The sequence below is a fragment of the Salvelinus sp. IW2-2015 genome, linkage group LG32, assembly GCF_002910315.2.
Source record: "Salvelinus sp. IW2-2015 linkage group LG32, ASM291031v2, whole genome shotgun sequence".
NCBI lineage: Eukaryota > Metazoa > Chordata > Actinopteri > Salmoniformes > Salmonidae > Salvelinus > Salvelinus sp. IW2-2015.
Window position 1 is genome coordinate 35,543,100 of NC_036871.1, and position 25,701 is coordinate 35,568,800.

The 25,701-nt window shown below is 42.9% G+C and overlaps 2 protein-coding genes across 3 annotated transcripts; one reads left to right on the top strand and one right to left on the bottom strand.

The window, feature by feature from the left end:
• Window positions 1-12,236: 12,236 nt before the first annotated feature.
• On the top strand, window positions 12,237-17,388 carry LOC111956335 (uncharacterized). Of its 2 annotated transcripts, none has more exons than XM_023976789.2 (6): window positions 12,237-12,361; window positions 13,799-13,868; window positions 15,215-15,340; window positions 15,467-15,601; window positions 15,779-15,942; window positions 16,565-17,388. In XM_023976789.2, exons 1-6 carry the CDS (start codon window positions 12,329-12,331, stop codon window positions 16,928-16,930), a joined length of 894 nt encoding a protein of 297 aa, XP_023832557.1. In that variant the 5' UTR covers window positions 12,237-12,328; the 3' UTR covers window positions 16,931-17,388. The 2 variants fall into 2 exon arrangements, with proteins under 2 accessions (XP_023832557.1, XP_023832558.1); XM_023976790.2 differs by having other exon boundaries at window positions 15,779-15,876.
• A 106-nt stretch (window positions 17,389-17,494) lies between these two features.
• On the bottom strand, window positions 17,495-25,581 carry LOC111956717 (splicing factor 3A subunit 2). Its single transcript, XM_023977258.2, has 8 exons — window positions 25,308-25,581; window positions 24,417-24,700; window positions 19,484-19,530; window positions 19,281-19,390; window positions 18,907-18,956; window positions 18,564-18,704; window positions 18,377-18,445; window positions 17,495-18,258 (listed from the first exon to the last, which is right to left on the bottom strand). Exons 2-8 carry the CDS (start codon window positions 24,612-24,614, stop codon window positions 17,947-17,949), a joined length of 927 nt encoding a protein of 308 aa, XP_023833026.1. The 5' UTR covers window positions 24,615-24,700; window positions 25,308-25,581; the 3' UTR covers window positions 17,495-17,946.
• Window positions 25,582-25,701: the final 120 nt, after the last annotated feature.

The window sequence follows — 25,701 nt, forward strand, 5'->3', positions numbered from 1 at the left end:
AGCTCCTCTTCAGCTCCTCTTCAGCTCCTCTTCAGCTCCTCTTTAGCTCCTCTTCAGCTCCTCTTCAGGTCCTCTTCAGCTCCTCTTCAGGTCCACTTCAGGTCCTCTTCAGCTCCCCTTCAGGCCGGGGTAGGGGTAGCCAGGTGGAAAGCATGGCCAGCCGTAGAAAAATGCATTGTCGTAGATTTATCAGTGATGACAATGTTTCCTATCCTCAGTGCAGTGGGCAGCTGGGAGGAGGTGCTCTTAATCTCCATGGACTTTACAGAGTCCCAAAACTTTTTGGAATTAGTGCTAGATGATGCAAATTTCTGTTTGAAAAATCTAGCCTTAGCTTTCCTAACTGACTGAGTATATTGGTTCCTGACTTCACTGAAAAGTTGCATATCGCGGGGGCTATTCGATGCTAATGCAGAACGCCACAAGATGTTTTTGTGCTGGTCAAGAACAGGTCAAGAAAGGCCAGGTCAAGAACAGGTCAAGAAAGGCCTGCTCGCTGAAGTGTTTTAGAGAGCGTTTGACAGTGATGAGGGGTGGTCGTTTGACCGCGGACCCATTACGCACGCAGGCAATGAGGCAATGATCGCTGAGATCCTGGATGAAGACAGCAGAGGTGTATTTAGAGGGCAAGTTGGTCAGGATGATATCTAAGAGGGTTACCGATTTAGGGTTGTACCTGGTAGGTTCCTTGATAATTTGTGTGAGATTGAGGGCATCTAGTTTAGATTGTAGGACAGGCGGGGTGTTAAGCATGTCCCAGTTTAGGTCACCTAATAGTATGAACTCTGAAAATAAATGGGGGCCAGTCAATTCACATATGGTGTCCAGGGCACAGCTGGGAGCTGAAGGAGGTCTATAACAAGCGGCAACGGTGAGAGACTTGTTTCTGGAAAGGTGGATTTTTWAAAGTAGAAGCTCGAATTYTTTGGGCACAGACCTGGATAGTATGACAGAACTCTGCAGGCTATTTCCGCAGTAGATTGCACCTCCGCCCCCTTTGGCAGTTCCATCTTGTCGGAAAATGTTATAGTTAGGGATGGAAATTTCAGCGTTTTTGGTGACCTTCCTAAGCCAGGTTTCAGACACGGCTAGGAAATCCGGGTTTGGTGGAGTGTGCTAAAGCAGTGAATAAAATAAACTTAGGGAGGAGGTTTCTAATGTTAACCTGCATGAAACCAAGGCTTTTACGGTTACAGAAGTCAACAAATGAGAGCGCCTGGGGAATGGGAGTGGAGCTAGGGGCTACAGGGTTAACCTCTACATCACCAGAGGAACAGAGGAGGAGTAGGATAAGGGTACGGCTAAAGGCTATAAGAACTGGTCGTCTAGTGCATTCGGAACAAAGAGTAAAAGGAGCAGATTTCTGGGCGCGGAAGAATAGATTCAAGGCATAATGTACAGACAAGGGTATGGTAGGTTGTGAATACAGTGGAGGTAAACCTAGGCATTGAGTGACGATGAGAGAGGTTTTGTCCGCTAGAGGCACCATTTAAGCCAGGTGAGGTCACCGCATGTGTGGGGGGGTGGAACAAAAGAGCTAGCTAAGACATATTGAGCAYGGCTGGAGGATCTACAGTGAAATTAGACAATAATCACAAACCAAAACAGCAAGAAACAGGCATATTGACATTAGGGAGAGGCATGTGTAGCCGAGTGATCATAGGGTCCAGTGAGTAGCTAGGCGAGCAGGAGACACAACGATTCAGACAGCTAGCGGGCCAGGGATAGCAGGCTAGCAGATGGGCCTCCGGGGACGTCGCAACGGAAGAGCCTGTTGAAACCCCCTCGGACGGTTACGTCGGCAGACCAGTCGTGATGGATCGGCGGGGCTCCGTGTCAGTAGTAAAAGGGTCCAGGCCAATTGGCAAAATAGGTATTGTAGCCCAAGAATTGGCTGATGGATCTCTTCAGCTAGCCGGGAGATGGGCCTAGCTCCAGGCTAGCTCCAGGCTAACTGGTGCTTGCTTCGTGGCAGAGACATTTGCCAGGAGTAGCCACCCAGATAGCAGCTAGCTAGCTGTGAATATCCGGTGTAAAGGTTCAGAGCTTGCGGTAGGAATCCGGACATGTGGTAGAGAAAAAGCAGTACGATATGCTCTGGGTTGATATCACGCTGTGCAGACTGGCAGGAATTGACCGTGCTGAGGCTGGCTGATGTCGGAGTTAACAGTGATGACCGCTAGCAGTGGCTAACTGACTAATAGCTAGTAGCTAGTTAGCTGGCTAGCTTCTGATGGGGGTTCCGGTTCTAAAGTGTAAAAAATAGCAGATCCATACCACATTGGGTGAGGCGGGTTGCACGAGAGTGTGTTCAGTCCGTAGATGGAAAATGAGATTAAAAATATAAAAAATATATACAAAATATATATGAAGAAAACGATATATACATGGGACGGGACGGGACAAGACAAACAGATGTTCGACAGCTACGCCATCTTGGAATCAAGAATAAGTTAATTTCTGCAAGTTTTTTTCACTTTTGTTTATTATCTATTTCACTTGATTTGGCAATGTAAACATACACACTGAGTATACCAAACATTTTAAGAATACCTTCCTAATATTGAGTTCAACCCCCCCCCCTTTTGCCCTCAGAACTGCCTCAATTCATCGGGCCTGGTCTCTACAAGGTGTGGAAAGCGTTCCACAGGGATGCTGGCCCATGTTGACTCCAATGCTTCCCACAGTTGTGTCAAGTTGGCTGGATGTCCTTTGGGTGGTGGACCATTCTTGATACACACGGGAAACTGTTGAGCATGAAAAACCCAGCAGCGTTACAGTTCTTGACACAAACTGGTGCGCCTGGCACCTACCACCATACTCTGTTCAAAGGCACTTAAATATTTTTTCTTGCCCATTCACCCTCTGAATGGCACACATACACAATCCAAACTGTCCCAAGGATAAAAAAATATTCTTTAATTAACCTGTCTTCGCCCCTTCATCTACACTAATTGAAGTGAATTTAACAAGTGACATCAATAAGGGATCATAGCTTTCACCTGGATTCACCTGTCATGGAAAGAAATCTTCATCACCCTCCCGGATCCGGGATCCTCCTCATCAAAAAAGCTGACTAGCATAGCCTAGCCTAACGGACGGGATATCATATAATATAATTTTCATGAAATCACAAGTCCAATACAGCAAATGAAGATAAACATCTTGTGAATCCAGCATTCATTTCCGATTTTTAAAATGTTTTACAGGAAAACACAATATGTATTTCTATAAGCTAACCACAATAGCCAACACACAATGTTTCACAATGTTTCACCGCATAGGTAGCTTTCACAAAACGACAAAATAGAGTAAAATTAATCACTAACTTGAACAACTTCATCAGATGACAGTCTTATAACATGTTATACAATACATTTATGTTTTGTTCAAAAATGTGCATATTTGAGGTATAAATCATAGTTTTACATTGCAGCCACCATCAAAATAGCACCAAAGCAGCCAGAATAATTACAGAGAGCAACGTGAAATACATAAATACTCATATAAAACTTTATGAAAAATACATGGTGTACAGCAAATGAAAGATAAACATCTTGTGAATCCAGCCATCATTTCCGATTTTTAAAATGTTTTACAGCGAAAACACAATATGTATTTCTATTAGCTAACCACAATAGCCAAACACACAACGCATTTATCCCGCAAACATAGCTTTCGCAAAAACCAGCAATAGATATAAAATTAATCACTAACTTTGAACACTTCATCAGATGACAGTCTTATACATCATGTTTACAATACATTTATGTTTTGTTCGAAATATGCATATTTAGAGCTGCAAATCGTGGTTATCATTGTGAATACGTAGCAACAATTCCCAGAATGTCCGGAGATATTTTGGACACTCACATAATCTGACCAAAGAATCATCATAAACTTTACATAAAAATACTTGTTGTATGGCAAATGAAAGATACACTGGTTCTTAATGCAACCGCTGTGTTAGATTTAAAAAAATAACTTTACCAAACATACAGCTTGGGTTATTGTGAGACAGCGCTCACCAACACGGCGGAGAATAGGCATCAAACATATTACACAGAAATACGAAATAACATCATAATGTTGTCTTACTTTTGCTGAGCTTCCATCAAATGTTGTACAAGGATCCTATTTCAGAATAAATCGTTGTTTGGTTTTAGAATGTCCATTTCTTCTGTCGAATTAGCAACCTTGGCTAGCATTGTGGCGGAACATTCCATCATCTCTTGGCGCAAAGAACGGAAAATTCCAAAAGTCCAATAAACGTTGAATAAACTGATCAATCTTGGTTGAAAAAACTACTTTATGATGTTTTTATCATATGTATCATAAAAATCAGAGCCGGAGATATTCGCCGTGTATACCGAACGCTTTTCAGAAGACAATGTCGAGGTCCCCGCGCCTCAGATCAAGCTAGACACCCCATTCCACCTTTCACTGCCTGTTGACATCTAGTAGAAGGCGTATGAAGTGCATACATATCGATAAATAAAAGCCAGTTGAATAGGCAGGCCCTGAAACAGAGCCTCGTTTTCAGATTCTTCACTTCCTGTTTGGAAGTTTGCTGCCAAATGAGTTCTGTTTTACTCACAGATATAATTCAAACAGTTTTAGAAACTTCTGAGTGTTTTCTATCCAATAGTAATAATAATATGCATATTGTATGATCTAGAATAGAGTACGAGGCCGTTTAATTTGGGCACGATTTTTTCCAAAGTGAAAACAGCGCCCCCCTATTGACAAGAAGTTTTAATCAAAGGGAACAGAAATGCTGTGGTTCCCACCTATATCGAGGAGGCCTGAAGTTAGAGTTGCTGTACATTCTATCTACCCCAACGTGTTCTGGGGTTCCCTTTGCAATAGATCTTAACCAACATCAACAGTCTGCCTCTTCCACTCCAGCGTCGCTCAATCTCTCAGTCAGCCTCTCAACTCACTTTAATCTATGCAGTATTTTAATGTCAACTCATCTGAATTGCAAAAGAGGGAGTGAGAGTCAGACGGCAGATGCCAGACTCATTGCCAGGCCTGGAGAGGAGCAGTCTGTCAAAGTCGCTGTTATCAAATGGACCAGTGCCACTACTACTGGGATAAGGAGCACACTGTTGTGGCCCTAGCTGGACACTACTGCTGAATACTATCAATCAGATGATAGTCAAGTCTCAAGATGTATTATTCAGGATAATGCTTATCTATAACCATCCTTACAGGTCTGTCGTAGTTTCATTTCAGAGCCAAGGTGGTAAGTTGTTTGTATACACATTACTTCTTCACTTTAATTTTGTTCGATCAACCAATTCTGACGAACTCCCACAAAAACTACTGAACTTCCTTTCACTCCTCTCCCCTAGGTCTGAAAATTCTAGTCACATTCTCCTCAATATTCTAACATTTGAACGTTCTAATTCCGGAACACTACCCCACTCTGAGTGTTCTGTTACTCCGTATATGGAATCCTCAACGCCCGCCTGTTCTACATTAAAACAGTTTATCCCACTCTGCTGGAGGCAGATTCCTGATTTTTCACCACTGAAACACACAGCATTCTAAAGAGATTTGCATGGAATTGCTTTACCCTCACTCTCACTCCCATAAATACACTCTGACAGTGGTGCTGGGCAAATCCAGTAACCGGAAGCAATGATTCATTCTCATCTTTTGTTAATGGATTTGCCTGCCTACTCGTCAGGTTTCATGACGAATGTACCTCTCCTCTGTTTTTTCCTCCCTTCATCATCATCGTCCCTTCATCTGCCGATAACGTGGTTCCAGTTAATGCTGCTTCCGACTTCCTCCTTTTCCTAAAAKGTTTTAGAAGTATGTACAGTTGAAGTCAGAAGTTTACATACACCTTAGCCAAATATATTTATACTCAGTTTTTCACAGTTCCTGACATTTAATCCTCGTAAAAATTCCCTGACTTAGGTCAGTTAGGATCACCACATTATTTTAAGAATGTGAAATGTCAGAATAATAGTAGAGACTGATTTATTTCAGCTTTTCTTTTTTCATCACATTCTCAGTGGGTCAGGAGTTTACATACACTCAATTAGTATTTGGTAGCATTGCCATTAAATTGTTTAACTTGGGTCAAACGTTTCGGGTAGCCTTCCACAAGCTTCCCACAATAAGTTGGGTGAATTTTGGTCCATTCCTCCTGACAGAGCTGGTGTAACGGAGTCAGGTTTGTAGGCCTCCTTGCTCGCACAGACTTTTTCAGTTTTGCCCACACATTTTCTATAGGATTGAGGTCACGGCTTTGTGATGGCCACTCCAATACCTTAACTTGTTGTCCTTAAGCCATTTTGACACAACTTTGGAAGTATGCTTGGGATCATTGTCCATTTGGAAGACCCATTTGCGACCAAGCTTTAACTTCCTAACAGATGTCTTGAGATGTTGCTTCAATATATCCACATAATTTTCCTGCCTCATGATGCCATCTATTTTGTGAAGTGCACCAGTCCCTCCTGCAGCAAAGCACCCCCACAACACGATGCTGCCACCCCGTGCTTCACAGTTGGGATGGTGTACATCAGCTTGCAAGCCTCCCTCTTTTTCCTCCAAACATAACGATGGTCATTATGGACAAACTGTTCTATTTTTGTTTCATCACACCAGAGGAGATTTCTCCAAAATGTACGATCTGTGTCCCCATGTGCAGTTGCAAACCGTAGTTTGGCTTTTATATGGAGGTTTTGGAGGAGCTGCTTCTTCCTTGCTGAGCCGCCTTTCAGGTTATGTTGATATAGGACTCGTTTTACTGTGGATATAGATACTTTTGTACCTGTTTCCTCCAGGATCTTCACAAGGTCCTTTGCTGTTGTTCTGGGATTGATTTACACTTTTCGCACTAAAATACGTTAATCTCTAGGAGACAGAACGGTGGTATGACGGCTGTGTGGTCCCATGGTGTTTATACTTGCGTACTGTTGTTTGTACAGATGAGAGTGGTGCTTTCAGGCGTTTGGAAATTGCTCCCAAGGATGAACCAGACTTGTGGAGGTCTACAATTTTTTCCTGAGGTCTTGGCTGATTTAATTTGATTTTCCCATGATGTCAAGCAAATAGGCACTGAGTTTGAAGGTAGGCCTTGAAATACATCCACAGGTACACCTCCAATTGACTCAAATTATGTCAATTAGCCTATCAGAAGCTTCTAAAGCCATGACATCATTTTCTGGAATTTTCTAAGCTGTTTAAATGCACAGTCAACTTAGTGTATGTAAACTTCTGACCCACTGGAATTGTGATACAGTGAATTATAAGTGAAATAATCTGTCTGTAAACAATTGTTGGAAAAATGACTTGTGTCATGCACAAAGTAGATGTCCTAACCGACTTGCCAAAACTATAGTTTGTTAACAAGACATTTGTGGAGTGGTTGAAAAACGAGTTTTAATGACTCCAACTTAAGTGTATGTAAACTTCCCGACTTCAACTGTAAGTCCTCCTCGGGTCTGAAATCCTTGCCTGTTACTGAAACTGAGACTGCATGAGAATAAAATACCAAAATAAACAATTTATTCATGCTTCTTTTTTGGGAGAAGGCTTCATTTTTCTCGCTCTTTTCTATTTTATTCCCTCTTGAAAATCACAGGTACAAAGTTTATACAGCACTGGTAAAAATTGTAAAAGGTGCACATCTGGCCCTGTGGTTAATGCACTGCCGCACTGCAAATTGTTGTAGCAGCCATAATCATTACAATCTGGGTCCACTTTCATCACCGGCAGACTGTCGCTGACTATTCAACAATAGAGTTAACAGTCACGCTTACTTACTCTGTGAGGTCATCATACCCTCTAACTGGCAGCCAGGAAATAAGAGCTAATATGATTTTACGCTTCATAATGTCCCGTTGTGAGGCAGGGCATAGAGAGTGTCCCACACGGTGGTGGACAGACACACATCCTCTCTGCCCTGAATTATTTCCTCATTACATAAGGACAAAAGGGGCAGATTCAAAAGCGCCACAGCCAGCCATAGGCCTCCCTTGTGAGATAATGTGGGGCATAGGGAGTCCGGAGGCTTTGTTAGCCCACTTTACCCCACACTGTATGTGGGGCTTCCGTAGACCTTGAAACAGTCCCCAAAACTTTGGGACAAACTTGACCGAGTTTGACTTCTCCCTATTGTACCAACAGCAATGACAAGAGGACGAGAGAAAGTCACTCTGATTCCTCTGGTTATTTTAATCAGATGAGGCGTGAGATCACGCCCCATTTTGTTTGGAAATGGGGCGGAAAAGGCACAGTCTTGACGATCAAACAGATAACGCCTTCCACTCGCCAATTCTTACGAGGTCATGTCCTGATCACTAATCAACGATGACAACGATGACAAAAGTGAAAGAAATTCACTTGGTTAATTAAGTCAGTTAAGACTTAAGACTTCCCATTTATGAGCAACAATAACTTCCAATGCAAACATGCCCAGAAATGTGACTGACATATCCTGCAGCATATACAGTAGATAATGTATACTATACATACAGTGCATTCGGAAAGTATTCAGACCCCTTGACTTTTTCCACATTTTGTTACGTTACAGCCTTATTCAAAAACGAATAAAACAATCATAATTCCTCATCAATCTACACAAAATACCCCATAATGACAAAGCAAAAACAGGTTTTCAAAATTTTGTGCAAATTTATAAAAAATACAAAACTGAAATATCACATTTACATAAGTATTCAGACCCTGTACTCAGTACTTTCTTGAAGCACCTTTGGCAGCGATTACAGCCTACAAGCTCGGCACACCTGTATTTGCGGAGTTTCTCCCATTCTTTTCTGCAGATCCTATCAAACTCTGTCAGGTTGGATGATGAGCGTTGCTGCACAGCTATTTTCAGGTCTCTCCAGAGATGTTCGATCGGGTTCAAGTCCGGGCTCTGGCTGGGCCACTCAAGGACATTCAYAGAGTTGTCCTGAAGTCACTCTTGTGTTGTATTGGCTGTGTGCTTAGGGTCATTGTCCTGTTGGAAGGTGAACCTTCGCCCCAGTCTGAGGTCCTGAGTGCTCTGGAGCAGGTTTTCATCAAGGATCTCGCTGTACTTTCTCTGTTCATCATTCCCTTGATCCTGACTAGTCTCCCAGTCCCTGCCTCCCTGTGTATGTAACCTTCTGAACCACTGGAATTGTGATACAATGAATTATAAGTGAAATAATCTATAAACAATTGTTGGAAAAATTACTTCTGTCATGCACAAAGTAGATGTCCTAACCGACTTGCCAAAACTATAGTTTGTTAATTAACAAGAAATTTGTGGAGTGGTTGAAAAATGAGTTTTAATGACTCCAACCTAAGTCTATGTAAACTTCTGACTTCAACTGTATGTAAAGTTGAAGTCAGAAGTTTACATACACTTAGGTTGGAGTCATTAATTAAAACTCTTTTCCAACAACTGTATGTACAGTTGAAGTCGGAAGATGACATACACTTAGGTTGGAGTGGTTAAAACTTGTTTTTCTGTATTCTGAAAGCTCTTTTCTCTATTTCGTTTTTCTGTATTTTCAAGGCCAAACTCAGTTCCTCTTTGCTTGACATCATGGGGAAATCAAAAGAAATCAGCCAAGACGTCAGAAAATAAATTGTAGACCTCCACAAGTCTGGTTCGTCATTGTGAGCAATTTCCAAACGCCTGAAGGTACCACGTTCATCTGTACAAACAAAAGTATGCGAGTATAAACACCATGGGACCACGCAGRCGTCATACCGCTCAGGAAGGAGACGCGTTCTGTCTCCTAGAGATGAACGTACTTTGGTGCGAAAGGTGCAAATCCCAGAACAACAGCAAAGGACCTTGTGAAGATGCTGGAGGAAACAGGTGCAAAAGTATTTATATCCACAGTAAAACGAGACCTGTATCGACACAACCTGAAAGGCCGCTCAGCAAGGAAGAAGCCACTGCTCCAAAACCGCAATGAAAAAGCCAGACTAAGGTTTGCAACTGCACATGGGGACAAATATAGTACTTTTTGGAGAAATATCCTCTGGTCTGATGAAACAAAAATATAACTGTTTGGCCATAATGACCATCCTTATGTTTGGAGGGAAAGGTGGGAGGCTTACAAGCCGAAGAACATCATCCCAACCATGAATRACGGAGGTGGCAGCATCATGTTGTGGGGGTGCTTTGCTGCAGGAGGGACTGGTGCACTTCACAATTAGATGGGATCATGAGGAGGGAAAATGATGTGGATATATTGAAGCAACATCTCAAGACATCAGTCAGGAAGTTAAAGCTTGGTCGCAAATGGGTCTTCCAAATGGACAATGACCCCAAGCATACTTCCAAAGTTGTGGCAAAATAGCTTAAGGACAACAAAGCCATCACAAAGCCCTGACCTCAATCCCGTAGAGAATTTGTGGGCAGAACTGAAAAAGCGTGTGCGAGCAAGGAGGCCTACAAACCTGACTCAGTTACACCAGCTCTGTCAGGAGGAATGGGCCAAAATGCACCCAACTTATTGTGGGAAGCTTGTGGAAGGCTACCCGAAACTTTGACCCAAGTTAAATAATTTAAAGGCAATGCTACCAAGTACTAATTGGTGTATGTAAACTTCTGACACTGTCACGATCGTCGTTATGAATAGACCAAGGCACAGCGTGAGTAGAGTTCCACATATTTTAAATAAACCGAAACTCAGCAAAGCAAAACAAACAAGCACAAAAAAACGAAACGTGACGCTACTGTTGTGCACTCAGGCAACTAAATGTAGACAAGATCCCTAAATGTAGACAACGATAAACAGCTGCCTCTGATTGGGAACCATATCAGGCCACCATAGACATACAAATTCACCTAGATGACCCACCCAAGTCACTATCACGCCCCAACCAACACAGAGAATAAACAGCTTACTGCGTTCAGGGCGTGACAGACCCACTGGGAATGTGATGAAATAAATTAAAACTGAAATAAATCAGTCTCTACTATTATTCTGACATTTCACYTTCTTCAAATAATGTGGTGATCCTAACTGACCTAAGACAGGGAATTTTTACTTGGATTAAATGTCAGGAATTGTGAAAAACTGAGTTGAAATGTATTTGGCTAAGGTGTATGTGAACTTCCGACTTCWACTGTATGTGGTAGATAATGTATAGTATACATATATGGTAGGTAATGTATGCTATCCATATACGGATAGCGCCTGGTGTAGAATCGCAGGGTCATTTAACCAGTCTTACTGTAAAATGTCCTTCCCAGGGGGTCAAATAGCCAGCTCTGACAGTGACTCCCATTACACGGCACTACTATGCAGACTSTGATCAATAGTGAACAGTAGTAGTGCACTGTATGAGGAATAGGATGTTAATGGTCGATGTTAAAGTAGTACCCTTTCTGGGGAATATGGTGTCATTTGTGCCACAGATCCTGTACCCATGGGCGAGGTCGATAACGGGTGACCACTGACGGGCACCGTCCGGATCGCGTGCAGTACCAGGAAGGCTAACCCTGGCACTAACAATGACATGATGACTCATCTTTCCTCCCCACTAGCTAATCCTGCTTCCCAGCTATTTGCTCCCTGCACACCCAGGCYTCCAACACTCTGTTTCCAAGCCTAACCCATTCTTCCTCATTATTCTGCATTTTCCCATTTCTCTTGAGTTGGCACACTATCTGCTATCACAAAAGGACACACAATAGTATATCTAATCATATTGAAATGTCTGTTGAAAGGACCGTATTCTCTCTCTTAGGTAACACCGATGAATGAAARGCACAGAGTACTTCAACCACATGTTCCAGCCCCAGCCATGACCTGGTTTGTCCTCTACCTCTTGCCTTGTACCGCACCCTGGTGGTCAATTCTGTAAAGTACATCCTCATGTGGTACTGAAACAATGAACAGTACAGTTGTCGCCCATAAAGCATAATGGAAAAAACAGTACATGTCGCTGTTTCATATTGACCCAAAATATCAGTCAAATTCTAAACAGCCATGGGTCATTTCATTGACAAATAATTGAATAATTGACAATAATTGAACATGGGTTCATGCTGGTCTTGAACAAGCCTGTATACAAAGCAGCCCTACAGCATCAGGAGTGGCCATTCCTGATTTAGCATAACCCTTGCTCTCCCCCCATCCCTCGTTCTCCCTCCCCCATACCTCTATCTCTGGATCTGGCAGCTGGCATGTAGTCCACCCAGCATCGTTCAACCCCTCTGGCTGACACTCAATGCTTTTTGTTTTTTCATTCTCCATGCTGCAGCTGTTCTTGGCTGTCACCCTCCACACAGAGGGTGTCTCTGCCACCACCCCGGCCCCGCTCCAGGACAACTGCTCATTGACAAAGGTCCTTGATGTTTTCTGAGGCACCCCTCATGTCGAACCAGGTAAGACGCACTCCGTCTGAGGTCAAGGGTTAGGGGTCAGGCAATATGGTTGGAGAGACAAGCTGCTACCCCAGCTGGAACATCATAGCAGCCTCTGCAACTATCCATGCCTGTTTGTGTGTCTGTTTCTCTATAGTGTCGACTCATCACTATTTTCAGGACTGTTATAAGATCAGGTCAAGGTTCAATCAGAAATGTAATGTCCTCAACTATGGCTTCAGTGGATTAGAATGTCATCATTTAGGTTAGTAGACTGGGCCTGAAGTTACTCAAGTGCTGGAGAGGTTGCCTTGACGCCTAACGCCTTTGTTGTTTGTTGTTGTTGCTTTACTAAGGTCTGTTACATATGTGTTGGTTATAATTATATTTTATTGTAATGACTGATTATACACTGAGTATACTTAAGCAATAATTGTGTGGTATATGGCCAACATACCACGGCTGAGGGCTGTTCTTAGGCACGACGCATCGCAGTGTCTGGACACAGCCCTTAGCCGTGGTATATTGGCCATATACATGCTATTATAAACTGGTTATCAATGTAATTAGGGCAGTAAAAATATATATTTTGTCATACYTGGCTGTCAGCCAATCAGCATTCAGGGCTCGAACCACCCAGTTTATAAAAAACATTAAGAAGACCTGTTAGTTCCATGACATAGACTGACCAGGTGAATCCAGGTGAAAGCTATGATACCTTACTGATGTCACTTGTTAAATCCACTTCAATCAGTGWAGATGAAAGGGAGGAGACAGGTTAAAGAAGGATTTTTCAGCCTTGAAACAATTGAGACATGGATTGTGTATGTGTGGGATTCAAAGGGTGAATGGACAAGACAAAATATTTAAGTGCCTTTGAACAGGGTATGCTAGTAGATGCCAGGTCCACCGATTTGTGTCAAGAACTGCAACGCTGCTGGGTTTTTCCTCACTCAACAGTTTCCTGTGTGTATCAAGAACGGTCCACCACCCAAAGGAAATCGAGCTAACTTGACACAACTGTGGGAAGCATTGGAATCAACATGGGCCAGCATCCCTGTGGAACGCTTTCGACACCTTGTAGAGTCCATGCCCTGACAAATTTAAGCTGTTCTGAGGCAAAAAAGGGGGGGGTGGTGGGAGTTTGCAACTCAATATTAGGAAGGTGTTCTTAATGTTTGGTATACTCAGTGTATAATTATCCAGTCATCATTCATTTCATTTACACGTCTATATCGACAGCAAGCAAAAAACTCCCATCTAAAAATAGCAACTAATCCATAGGTATGCTCTGACCAAATGCATTGACAATATGAAGTCTGTGTCTTGTTTCTACCCCCTAAATACTGTAGGTGTCTCAGGAAAAATAATTGTAACATAATTAACTGTGACAATCCTATAAATCTCTTTCTCGCCTCTTACCCTCTCCCTCCTTTCTCCCCCTCTCTTTCCTCTCAGGGCAGGGATGGAGAAGAGTTAGCCAGACCAGAACCTCCACCACAGAAGCCTGTCCGCAGACCAGGTCCAGGTAAGGAACACAACACAACACACACTACACACACACACACACACACACACACACACACACACACACACACACACACACACACCACACACACACACACACACACACACACACACACACACACACACACACACACACACACACAACACACACACAGGACCACTGACTCAACTAAAGCTCACTGACCACAACAAAGAGTGTGAGTCAGACACTTTTTCAGTCTCTGTGGCAGACAATCAATCACAGACTGAAGTAAATATAGACCATATTCCAATACCACTGGACCAGGAACACAACCAAGCCTTGTCTCCTTTACCAGCTGTGTGACCTAAACTCAGTTATTAGGTACCCCCCCCCCCCCCGTTCACGTAAATGGTTCGGTGCTACAGACAGTGAGTCACGTGGCTTGCTATATTAAGCAGGCAGACGGGCATCAAGGCATTCAGGTACTGTTCTATTGAACGTTAGAATATGCAAAACGAGTGACCTAAGCGACTTTGAGCAGGGTATGATCGTCAGTGCCAGGCGTGCCGGTTCAGGTATCTGGGAATGCACAACTCCTCGGTCCTTGTCACGGAKGGGCTATTGCGGCAGACGACCACACCAAGTTCCACTCCTATCAGCTAAAAACAAGCAGAAGCGGCCCCAGTGGAAACGCCATCACCAACACTGGACAATTGAGAAGTGGAAAAACATTGTCTGGTCCGAKGATTCCCAGTTCCTGTTGCATCATGCTGATGGCAGAGTCAGGATTTGGAGTAAGCAGCATGAGTCCATGGCCCCATCCTGCCTGGTGTCAACAGTACAGGCTGGTGGCGGTGGTGTAATGGTGTAGGGAATGGGGGGGGGATCCGACCTGGTTCTAGATGGGTGTATCTAATAAACTGAGTCTATATACCATTATCTTATCTTGTAAAGTTATCCTTGGGGTCAAGAAGTCTTTACACCAAGTATACTAAAACCGTTAGGGTCCCTATTTCAGAACACTGCGGTCTAATAACATGTGAGTGTTGCAGGCTGGTGGTAGCAGCATTCCTCTACATAGTTACCACGTCATTGAAATATGATCTCTGGTCCTATGAGCGCCACAGCGTGAATTCACCTCACACAGCCTTACTGGGGAGCTTTAACTAGCAAAGCTCCTATCCTCTAGTTACAACCAAGTATATATTTTCACTCTCCCTCATCTCATTTCTCTCACACTCTACTCACCCGTTCTGCACCACTAGCCGTTAGAGTATACACCACCAACACCATGTCCTTGCCTGCTCCCAATGGATGTACTATGTTATGGTGGTGGTCAACCTAGTGAGTATCCCCCTGGCTAACTCTGATCTGTTTCTCTGCAGAAATGTACGCTCAGGAGAGAAGGAGGACCCTCCAGGAGAGGACCATGCCTTCTCAACAGGAACCTCCAGTCATGCAGCAAGTCCCCAAGATGATGTCCAGAGAACCCAGTCTCCCTGCCAGAAGCAGTGAGCCCACCTCTCTTTCTCGCTCTCCAAACTCTCTCTCTTTATCTCTCAAAAACATGTCAAAGACACCTGATTTATGCTATTATAACCCCTGTCTTTGTTCCTCTTCTTCTCTGTGTATCTCAGTGTCTCTGCGTAAAGCTATGTCTCTCCAGAACTTGAGCCAGATAGAGACACCCTGGGAAGGGGTCACCCTCAACCGCTGTCTGTTCATAGCCATCACCATCCTGCTGTTCAGCACTGGCTTTCAGAAACTACATGGCAAGTAGACAAGTGTAACCCACACCCCACTACATACAGTATACTGTATACAGTAAATCATCTCTTTTCCATAGGAGAACTGGCACACCTCTGAGGTGCTGGGAATAAAAAAAGTACTTTGTCATTAATGATTAAAGTGATTTCCATGACGGATGTGATTGTCCTGTCATCCTATAGAAACCATAAAAGMTGGACGGGGTGTGGAGGAAGAGGAGTATGACATTGCACTGACTGTGAGGCGCTCCGCGCTGAGACACAAAGCCAAACCACAGGAGGTAGTGGTACAGACATACAAAATACTCTCCCGTCTCTCTGGGCTCAGAAACCTCATTCCCGACATGGTATGGATTACAGGAGATTTGATGCCAAGCAGCGCTCATAAAAGCCTGCAGTGGGTGCTGGTTTTCATCTGCACTTTGCAGATCAGCTACTACCGTCACTGACGGTTAGCTGGACAATCCATTAAAATATGGATAAGTATATAGATTTTAGCTGCATGTGTGTGTATGGAATCTCACACTTCCATACAGCAGGCTTAATTAGTATGGTTGAATCGTGCTTGAAATATGTGAAATATGAAATATATGAAATATATGAAATATGAATGTCATACAACATTCACTGAAAACGTGTATGGGACCACAACAATTCCACCTATTTATACAATTCCATCCATTTATACCCCAGAATGCATAGCTGGCGGAAAGGTACACCAGATAGATAGTGCTCTACGCATGTCTCTGATTTGATTGACCGCTTTACCTGGACAACTTTCCCAAATCGGATTCTTAAGTTTGATAACGAGCGAGATATTAACACAATCACCACATCATTTTCAAATAGTACGTTGTTTTATGAGTATAAAGTACATACTCATGCAGTGTTAAAGTTAGCATGCAGTACCTTTTTCCAAAGATGTTCTGCACCTCTGTGTTTGCTTATGACCATTTCCTGTTTCTGTAGCCTGAGACGTCTCTGTATGAGGTGCTCTTCTGGTGGTTACCTGACTTTGATGACGATAATGAAGAAGAAGCTGATGAAGGGGAAACCAAACAAGGTCGAGTGAAGAAAAGGGTTCGAGAGAGGTCGCTGAAGGGCCTGAGAAGCAGTGGAACACCAGAGACAAGACTTGTCAAAGGCAGAGTGGGGAAGACAAAAGATAAGAGGGCCAAGCGAGAGAGGGATGAAGGAACCAAGGGAAAGAAAAAGGGAAAACAGGCCAAGCTGATTGATGTGGYAAAAATGGATGAGGAAATCAATGAAGAGGAAGACGAGGTAAAACCCAAGAAGCTACAAAAGGTTATGAAGTCAAAAGCCAGCCAATCTTAAGGCAAACACCACGCTGTCTGATGAAACATTTAGTAAAGGAGTACAACGATAGATCTAGTTCTCCATTTGTAATTGTAAAATGAGGCCAKAACACTTACAACTAATACATGCTGTTGGCTCATTGGCAGCCATTACAAGTGCCAGTCAGAAGAGCAAACCAGTTCTTAGTCTGCCATGTACTTCTTGCTTAGAATATTGAATGATTTGTGGTTTGTATTGTAAAGATGAGACTTATGATTAATTGTAAGGGTGCRATTGTAAAATAACTGCTCAACTGGGGCCTCTTTATAGGAATGCTGGATGTTTCAGACTGCCTAGGCAACTTATGCAATTGTTTTGATAACACTGTAAATACTGTACTTMAAAAAWATATATATACWRTRATGTAACATTTCATTTCTGCTACCCTAACTCCATCACAAAGCATTGGACACATCAATAAAGCTTTCCCTGTGTAATCTTTGAGAAACAAATAAYTATTGTATTATTCCACGCATATATTGTCTTTGTAGCTACACACATTTTCTTTCCAGCCAAGCACAGAGTAATTTCATAAGWCACAACTCACTTTTCCACATTCTTTATTATAAAAAAAAAAAAAGTATATTTAAAGATGAATTGTGGATCGTCAAAGATGTTGTTTAATTCAGAGGGCTCAACATCTACAATACAGGGGAATATATTCATCCTGGTGCTATTACAGAGCTCACACAACAATGACCACCTTACAATATCCACACTAGCAGAAGACTTAGAATGCATGACCATTACATGTACACTGCTTAATTCTGAGTAGTACCCCTAGTGTAGATGTTGCCAGAGACAATATTTCAGTATGACAAAATTCCCTTGGCAACTGTGTACAAAACCTACTGAATATGGTCCGTGGGTAAAAATGCATGTGGATAAACAACATGTCATCCAGTTTAGAAAGTGTACATTGAAACAGTACACTTGACACAGTCCAATGAAGGGGCACTGTAGTGTAATAGCAATCAAACGATAGGCAAACACAATCAGTTGTTTTGATGGGGCATTCCTCCATGACTGTCAGAAGGGAGCGGGGGTCTCATCAGGGGTGGCATGCCCATCCCGGGGCCACCGTGTTGCATCTGATGGTGGTGGTGCATCTGAGGAGGGCCAGGGGCACCAGGGGGCATGGGGGGCATATGCATCCCCCCTGGGGGTGGAGGGGGCATGGCCTCATTGGGGGGCCGAGGCCCTATCCCACTCATCAGCGGAGGGGGGCGCTTTACACCCATCGGGGGTACGGGTCCGCTGGGTGGAGCGAGGGATTTCTCCATCTTGAAGTGGAATTGGAGGAAAAACTGGAAAGATATTGGGGGGGATTACATGATGTGTACATTCAGTTCAGGATTCTATTAATACCCAAATATCCTCCGAAAGATACGACCATCTATGGGACTGTCAGCACCAGTACCATACCTGTTTTGTATCTTTGTTCCAGTGGGTCCAGAAGCGACTCTCGGCTTTATCAATCTCTCTGCTTGGCACCTGCAGAAATACAGAACATACAAAACAGGTATGATTTGTCATTCACAGGAAAACAGTYCAAGGCAAAGACAAATTGGAGTGATTGGGGATTCCCTTAGGTCCAAATGAAGACACACACCTTGAAGGCGATGGTCTCATATGGTTCTGCAGCCAGTAGAAGGTACTGCCAACGACGGTCTGGGGGCTCAATGCGCTGCTCGTATGCAGACATGAAGCGATGCCTGGGCCCTATGCCCTCCGCTATCTCTGGGTAATCAATCTGATAAGGGAGGAGGAGGATAGTTACTCAAGGTAACCAGTGTGTTCCAAGACTCAGAACAGTAGAAATTGCTGACCTTGTTGTATCTCGCTACAACAAGCATTTCACTACACCCGCAATAACATCTGTTAAACACGTGTATGTGACCAATAAAATGTGATTTGACCCATGTTAATTATGTCCATGTCTCATTCAGACTCACCTGGAAGAGTAAAGACTGTTGCCCACTCTCTTGATCTCTCTGCTTGGTTACTGTTGACAAGGGAAATAATATCAGTTCAGCTCCATGATTCTCCCCAAAGAAGGTAAGAGGGACGCTGCGCCACCTTGTGGACTGCCCCACTATATATTTTTTTAAACTTTGTTATCATTTAAGGACTATTTTTGCTCTAGATTGCAGAAAATGGCATTTATAGCTATTCAAAAATGCTAAAATTGGGGCCACTGCACAGCCACCTGTACTCAGGAGCACCACCTTGTTAGAAAATCCTGGGGAGAACCCTGACAGTACATAACAGATTGTTCTGGAGTCATTGAATCCTTGATGACTAACTAACATCAAAACACATAACCTACCTTTGTACCCTGGTCGACCAATCTTCACAAATTTCTTGACCTCAACCTTCACCTTTTCAGGGGCTGGCTGGGCAGGGGCTTCTTTTGCTTCTTTGGCTGCTCTTCTCGCTCTGCATTCAACAAAACAGGGAAGTGAACAACACCAAATATACAAAGTTGTTCAATTAAAGAAACATTTAAAGTAGTAATAGATATGTACTTACAAATTGGTCTGATGCTTCTTTCCCTGTGTATGGGCCAGATAGCTGCCCTGTAATGAGAAAACGGTTAAGATCATGAATTCACATGAACCTTTTGAACTAGGGCTGACCACATTTTGTCGACTGGTCAGTTGTTTGGTTGAAAGTCTGTAGGTCGACCAAGATTTTTTTTAGTCGAGCAGTTGCAAATATATATGCAGTACCAGTCAAAAGTTTGAACACACCTATTTATTTAAGGGTTTTTCTTTATTTTTACTATTTTCTACARTGTAAAATAATAGTAGAGACATCAAAACTATGAAAACATATACTGAATCATGTAGTGACCAAAAAAAGTGTTAAACAAATCAAAATATATTTTATATTTGAGATTCTTCAAAGTAGTCACCCCCTTTGCCTTGATGACAGCTTTGCTAACTCTTGGCATTCTCTCAACCAGCTTCATGAGGTAGTCACCTGGAATGCATTTCAACTAACAGGTGTGCCTTGTTACTTTGTGAAATGTCTTTCCTTCTTAATGCATTTGAGCCAATCAGTTGTGTTGTGACAAGGTAGGCATGGTATACAGAAGATAGACCAAGTCCATATTATGGCAAGAACAGCTCAAATAAGCAAAGAGAAATGACAGTCCAGCATTACTTTAAGACATTTCCGAAAATTAAGAACTTTGAAAGTTTCTTCAAGTGGAGTCGCAAAAACCATCAAGCGCAATGATGAAACTGGCTCTCATGAAGACTGCCACAGGAAAGGAAGACCCAGAGTTACCTCTGCTGCAGAGGATAAGTTCATTAGTTACCAGCCTCAGAAATTGCAGCCCAACTAAATGCTTCACAGAGTACAAGTAACAGACAAATCTCAAACGCAACTTTTCAGAGGAGACTGCATCATTCAGGCCTTCATCGTTGAATTGCTACAAAGAAAGCACTACTAAAGAACACCAATAAGGAGGAGACTTGCTTGGGCCAAGAAACACGAGCAATGGACATTAGACCGGTGGATTTTGGTTCCAACCGCCGTGTCTTTGTGAGACGCAGTATTTAGGCAATAGGCCTGTGGGCATACATAACCCATACTATTTACACTGTCTATGCACACTAGGTAAGACCTGGCCGCACCACCACCTATATTTTGGTTAGCGCGCCAGTTAGTGCTAAAGGTTAGGTAAGCTGTGGGAAGGCAGGAAAGGTAGGAAAGGGGACTCTAACTTTTACTTTCTTTGGTTCCGTCCAGCCCCTTTTCCCCACCTTACCGTGTTTAGGAATAATAAATTCCATGTAAACTGTATTTCTCTCTGCCTCTGTCCTTTCCCGCACCAACAATCACATACTGTTCCCTCTACGGGGAGTTGAGATGTAGCAGGGTGTTACGTACGCCTCTTGGAGGAGGGAACGCAACAGTAGGTGAATGGATGATCTCCACATGTGTGGTTCCCACCGTGAAGCATAGAGGAGGWGGTGTGATGTTGTGGGGCTGCTTTGCTGGTGACACGGTCTGTGATTTATTTAGAATTCAAGGCACACTTAACTAGCATGGCTACCACAGCATTCTGCAGCGATACACCATCACATCTGGTTTGCGCTTAGTGGGACTTTCATTTGTTTTTCAACAGGACAATGACCCAGAACACCTCCAGGCTGTGTAAGGGATATTTAACCACCAAGAAGGAGAGTGAGTAGAGTGCTGCATCAGATGACCTGGCCTCCACTATCACCCGACCTGAACCCAATTGAGACGGTTTGGGATAAGTTGGACCGCAGAGTGAAGGAAAATAGGCCATCAAGTGCTCAGCATATGTATCAACTCCTTCAAGGCTATTGGAAAAGCATTCCAGGTGAAGCTGGTTGAGAGAATGCCAAGAGGGTGTAAAGCTGTCCTCAATGCAAAGAGTGGCTACTTTGATGAATCTAAAATATATTTGGATTTGTTTAACACTTTTTGGTTACTATATGATTACATGTGTTATTTCATAGTTTTGATGTCTTCACTATTATTCTACAATGTAGAAAATAGTAAAAATAAAGAAAAACCCTTGAATGAGTAGATGTGTCCAAACTTTTGACCTGTCATACACGCCTGTCTCAGTGGACTAATCCATTGTGGAGGCCGCGGGGATGGCACAACAGTATCACCAGTAGTAAATGTACCGTTAATTCTCATAATTTCTAGTCCACAATGTTTGTTTGGATAAGTTAATTTATGTTAATGAACTCAATATATTATTACAGTCTTTTAGCGTTCTCATGGTCGGAGTGGACACATTGTTTGCAGACTGCACAACCTAGGCTACACTTGTAGGAAACAAGTTTTGGCTCCTGTCAATGTTGATTAATAAGGACACAAATCTGATTATGCAAAGTAGGCCTAGGCTACCTGGCCTGCATGCAAATGTAGGCCTATAAATGTGCCCATTTGGGGATCTGACAGTATTTCTGATTTTCTTAACTCACCACCACTGGAACTTCTCAAAGTAATTTTTTCTTCACCTCAAACAGCAAAGTAAACTAAGTCTGTTTTTACAGCCATATAAACTCATACTTTTTTTTTTTTTTTTTTTTACTCACTGTCAACTGTGTTTATTTTCAGCAAACTTAACATGTGTAAATATTGTATGAACATAACAAGATTCAACAACTGAGACAAACTGAACAAGTTCCACAGACATGTGACTAACAGGAATAGAATGTGTCCCTGAACAAAGGGGGGGTCAAAATCAAAAGTAACAGTCAGTATCTGGTATGGCCACCAGCTGCATTAAGTAGTGCAGTGCACTCCTCCTCATGGACTGCACCAGATTTGCCAGTTATTGCTGTGAGATGTTACCCCCCTCTTCCACCAAGGCACCTGCAAGTTCCTGGACATTTCTGGGGGGAATGYCRCRAYRCCTCACCCTCRYATCRAACAGGTCCCAGACGTGCTCAATYGGATTGAGATCCGGGCTCTTTGCTGGCCATGGCAGAACACTGACATACCTGTCTTGCAGGAAATCACGCACAGAACAAGCTGTATGGCTGGTGGCATTGTCATGTCAGGATGAGCCTGCAGGAAGGGTACCACATGAGGGAGGAGGAAGTCTTCCCTGTAACTCACAGCATTGAGATAGCTTGCAATGACAAGCTCAGTCCGATGATGCTGTGACACACCACCCCAGACCATGACAGATCCTCCACCTTCAAATCGATCCTGCTCCAGAGTACAGGCCTCGGTGTAACGCTCATTTCGGGAATCCAACCGTCATCCCTGGTGAGACAAAACCGCGACTCGTCAGTGAAAAGCACTTTGCCAGTCCTGTCTGATCCAGCGACGGTGGGTTTGTGTCCATAGGTGACATTGTTGCCGGTGATGTCTGGTGAGGACCTGCCTTACAACAGGCCTACAAGCCCTCAGTCTAGCCTCTCTCAGCCTATTGCAGACAGTCTGAGCACTGATGGAGGGATTGTGCATTCCTGGTGTAACTCGGGCAGTTGTTGTTGCCATCCTGTACCTGTCCCGCAGGTGTGATGTTCGGATGTACCGATCCTGTGCAGGTGTTGTTACACGTGGTCTGCCACTGCGAGGACGCTCAGCTGTCTGTCCTGTCTCCCTGTAGTACGGTCTTAGGCATCTCACAGTAAGGACATTGCAATTTATTGCCCTGGCCACATCTGCAGTCCTCATCTCATGCCTCTTTGCAGCATGCCTAAGGCACGTTCACGCAGATGAGCAGGGAACCATGGGCATCTTCTTTTGGTGTTTTTCAGAGACAGTTGAAAGGCCTCTTTGGTGTCCTAAGTTTTCATAACTGTGAACTTAATTGCCTACTGTCTGTAAGCTGTTAGTGTCTTAACGACCATTCCACAGGTGCATGTTCATTAATTGTTTATGGCTCATTGAACAAGCAAGGGAACCCGTGTTTAATTCTTTTACAATGAAGAGCTGTGATGTGATTTGGATTTTTACAAATTATCTTTGAAAGACAGGGTCCTGAAAAAAGGATGTTTCTTTTTTTGCTGAGTTTAGTTCCTCAAAGTAGCCTATTTAAAAATAAAATTCCAGCTTTCTTTCAATAACCACTCAGCTTGAAAGAGAGGGAAAAAATGTCATGCTCTAATCCGGTGGAAACGTCATAAAATAGGCCTACCTGATTACTTCTTATGCCTTGCGCAAATAGCCTACAGCTATGTCTGTCTGAAACTCACTGGAGCTGGAAATTCTGAAGGCCCAGAATATTTGAGACAATGTTGCAAGTTTGCTAGAGTGAGCTTCAGGCCAGACCAAGTTAATAGATGATACAATGTTTCAAGTTCCTTGCAGACAGGCCATGCATAGCCAATGTGAATTATAGGATATTTATAAGGATATTTTCTACCTGCAATGTTTTAATTTGTAGGCTATTTGTTTTTACATTGTTGGCAACGGCAATAGAACTTACTTTTAGAATTTTGATTAACCACATAATCATTTTGAGATACGAAGACTTATTATAAATTAAATTAAACTGTTCCACAAAAATCATAACTGGCACACGGATTGGTAGAAATGGTAAGATAAATTGGCACTCCAAATGGAAATGGTTGCCACCTCCTGGTGTAGCCTCTTAGGAGCATAACAGCAGAATCTGCGAAGGCCAGCAGCAGCGGAGGAAGAGGGTCGGGAACCGTTTTTCTTCTTCTGGTTAGACTATCTTGATCTCTGGCTCCCTCAAATCATTTGTGTGTCTTAATAATTTAAATCACAGTGTGCTTAAAGCATCAGACAAGCTCAGTAGCCTACATATTGTTGATTTTATTAAAACACATAGGGTGTGTCGATATAGGGAAAAATGCATGTTTTAAAATTTTGACTAATCGATTGAACAGACGACTCTAGGCCAACTAAGATTTTTTMGGGGGGGACCGCCCTAAATTTAACATCATATAAAGAGAAGAGTTATGGTGTGTTAAAATGAGCACTTTCTTACCTCATTGTTGTGGAGTGTCAGACACAGCTTACACTCATAAGAGCCCAGATGGTTCTTCATGAAATAGGGGTCCTTGTTGATGTCGATGGTCTCCAGGGCCAGCTGGCGGAGCCGCTCTCGCCTATCCCGGTTGCTCTCCGAGGAGGACGCCACGCCACCGCTCCCCGTCTTGCCCCCAGCTCTGTGTTGGAAATCCATCTTTGCGGGGCGATGGATTCACTCACCCTCAAACCTCCTCCTGCTGCTAGACAGCTGGTGAAATACTCTGAAAATATGTCTTCAGACTGTGGAGAAACATACAGGAAGAATATTGTCAATGTTATGTTTGTAACAAATACAAGCAAAATAACTAAGATTGATTAGCTCAATTCCACAACTTATCTGCACTGTGGCATAGAAGGTGGAAACTACTTAACTAGCTAGCCACCTCTGTGGCTGTGATTGGCAATCGCCAATCTAACCTTTGCCATTGGAGAACAACACGTAAAATCTATTCATATGATGTATTTGCAGAACAACTAAAACCACGTAACGTTACCTAGTTAATAGATTAGCGTGCGACTAATTAAATAGCTAGCTATTTATCCAATACTAACTAGTTACATTATCCATTTGCAAACATAACTACATCAAAGCACTGCGTGTATTAACTAAGTCAAATTAGTTACATCTAATCTACGTTACTGGGTTTTGGTGCGCATGTTAGCTAAAGTAGCTTTGTTGAGCTAACCGGCAAGGTAGCTCAACATAATGACTATTTTAACTTTAAACGAACAAAACGGGGCACCTTTTCATATCTGGTTGCCGTATATGTAGATGCCTCTATTAAAATAAATACAATACCCTAGCTAATACCACATTTACCAGATAATGACTAGTTTTAAAACTCACCAATTAATTTACGTTTCGATCACGCTGTTCGCAATTTAAACACTCATGCGCACGCGCGAACATCAGTTTTGTACTTTTGTATATCTTTATTGACAAATGTACACAAAACACAATTTGACGATGTCAAATGCGGTCTTTCTTTAGCTTTACTGTACGAACTAGATTAACAAAAATATCAATATCTTAATTACTTCCCTTTCTAAAATTTGAGACATCCCTTTGGCCATAATTTATAGCCTATAATGTTCAAATGCGTATCAGTCCAACCACAAAATGTCCTCACACGGTCACCATACTACGAAAGCAAGTGTCACATATGAAGGAGTGTCCACTTTTCTTTTTTCTAGGGACGTAGCTAGGCTAGTATCGAACACTTCGACCTCAGTGTGTTTAA

Excerpts from the sequence above, each read along its gene's own strand:
- LOC111956717 (XM_023977258.2), bottom strand. The coding sequence starts at position 24,614 with ATGGATTTCCAACACAGAGCTGGGGGCAAGACGGGGAGCGGTGGCGTG. Across the intron at positions 19,391-19,483 it reads AAGAAGCATCAGACCAATTT|AGCGAGAAGAGCAGCCAAAG; the intron begins GTAAGTACATAT and ends TGTTGAATGCAG. Across the intron at positions 18,957-19,280 it reads TGGTCGACCAGGGTACAAAG|TAACCAAGCAGAGAGATCAA; the intron begins GTAGGTTATGTG and ends CCTTGTCAACAG.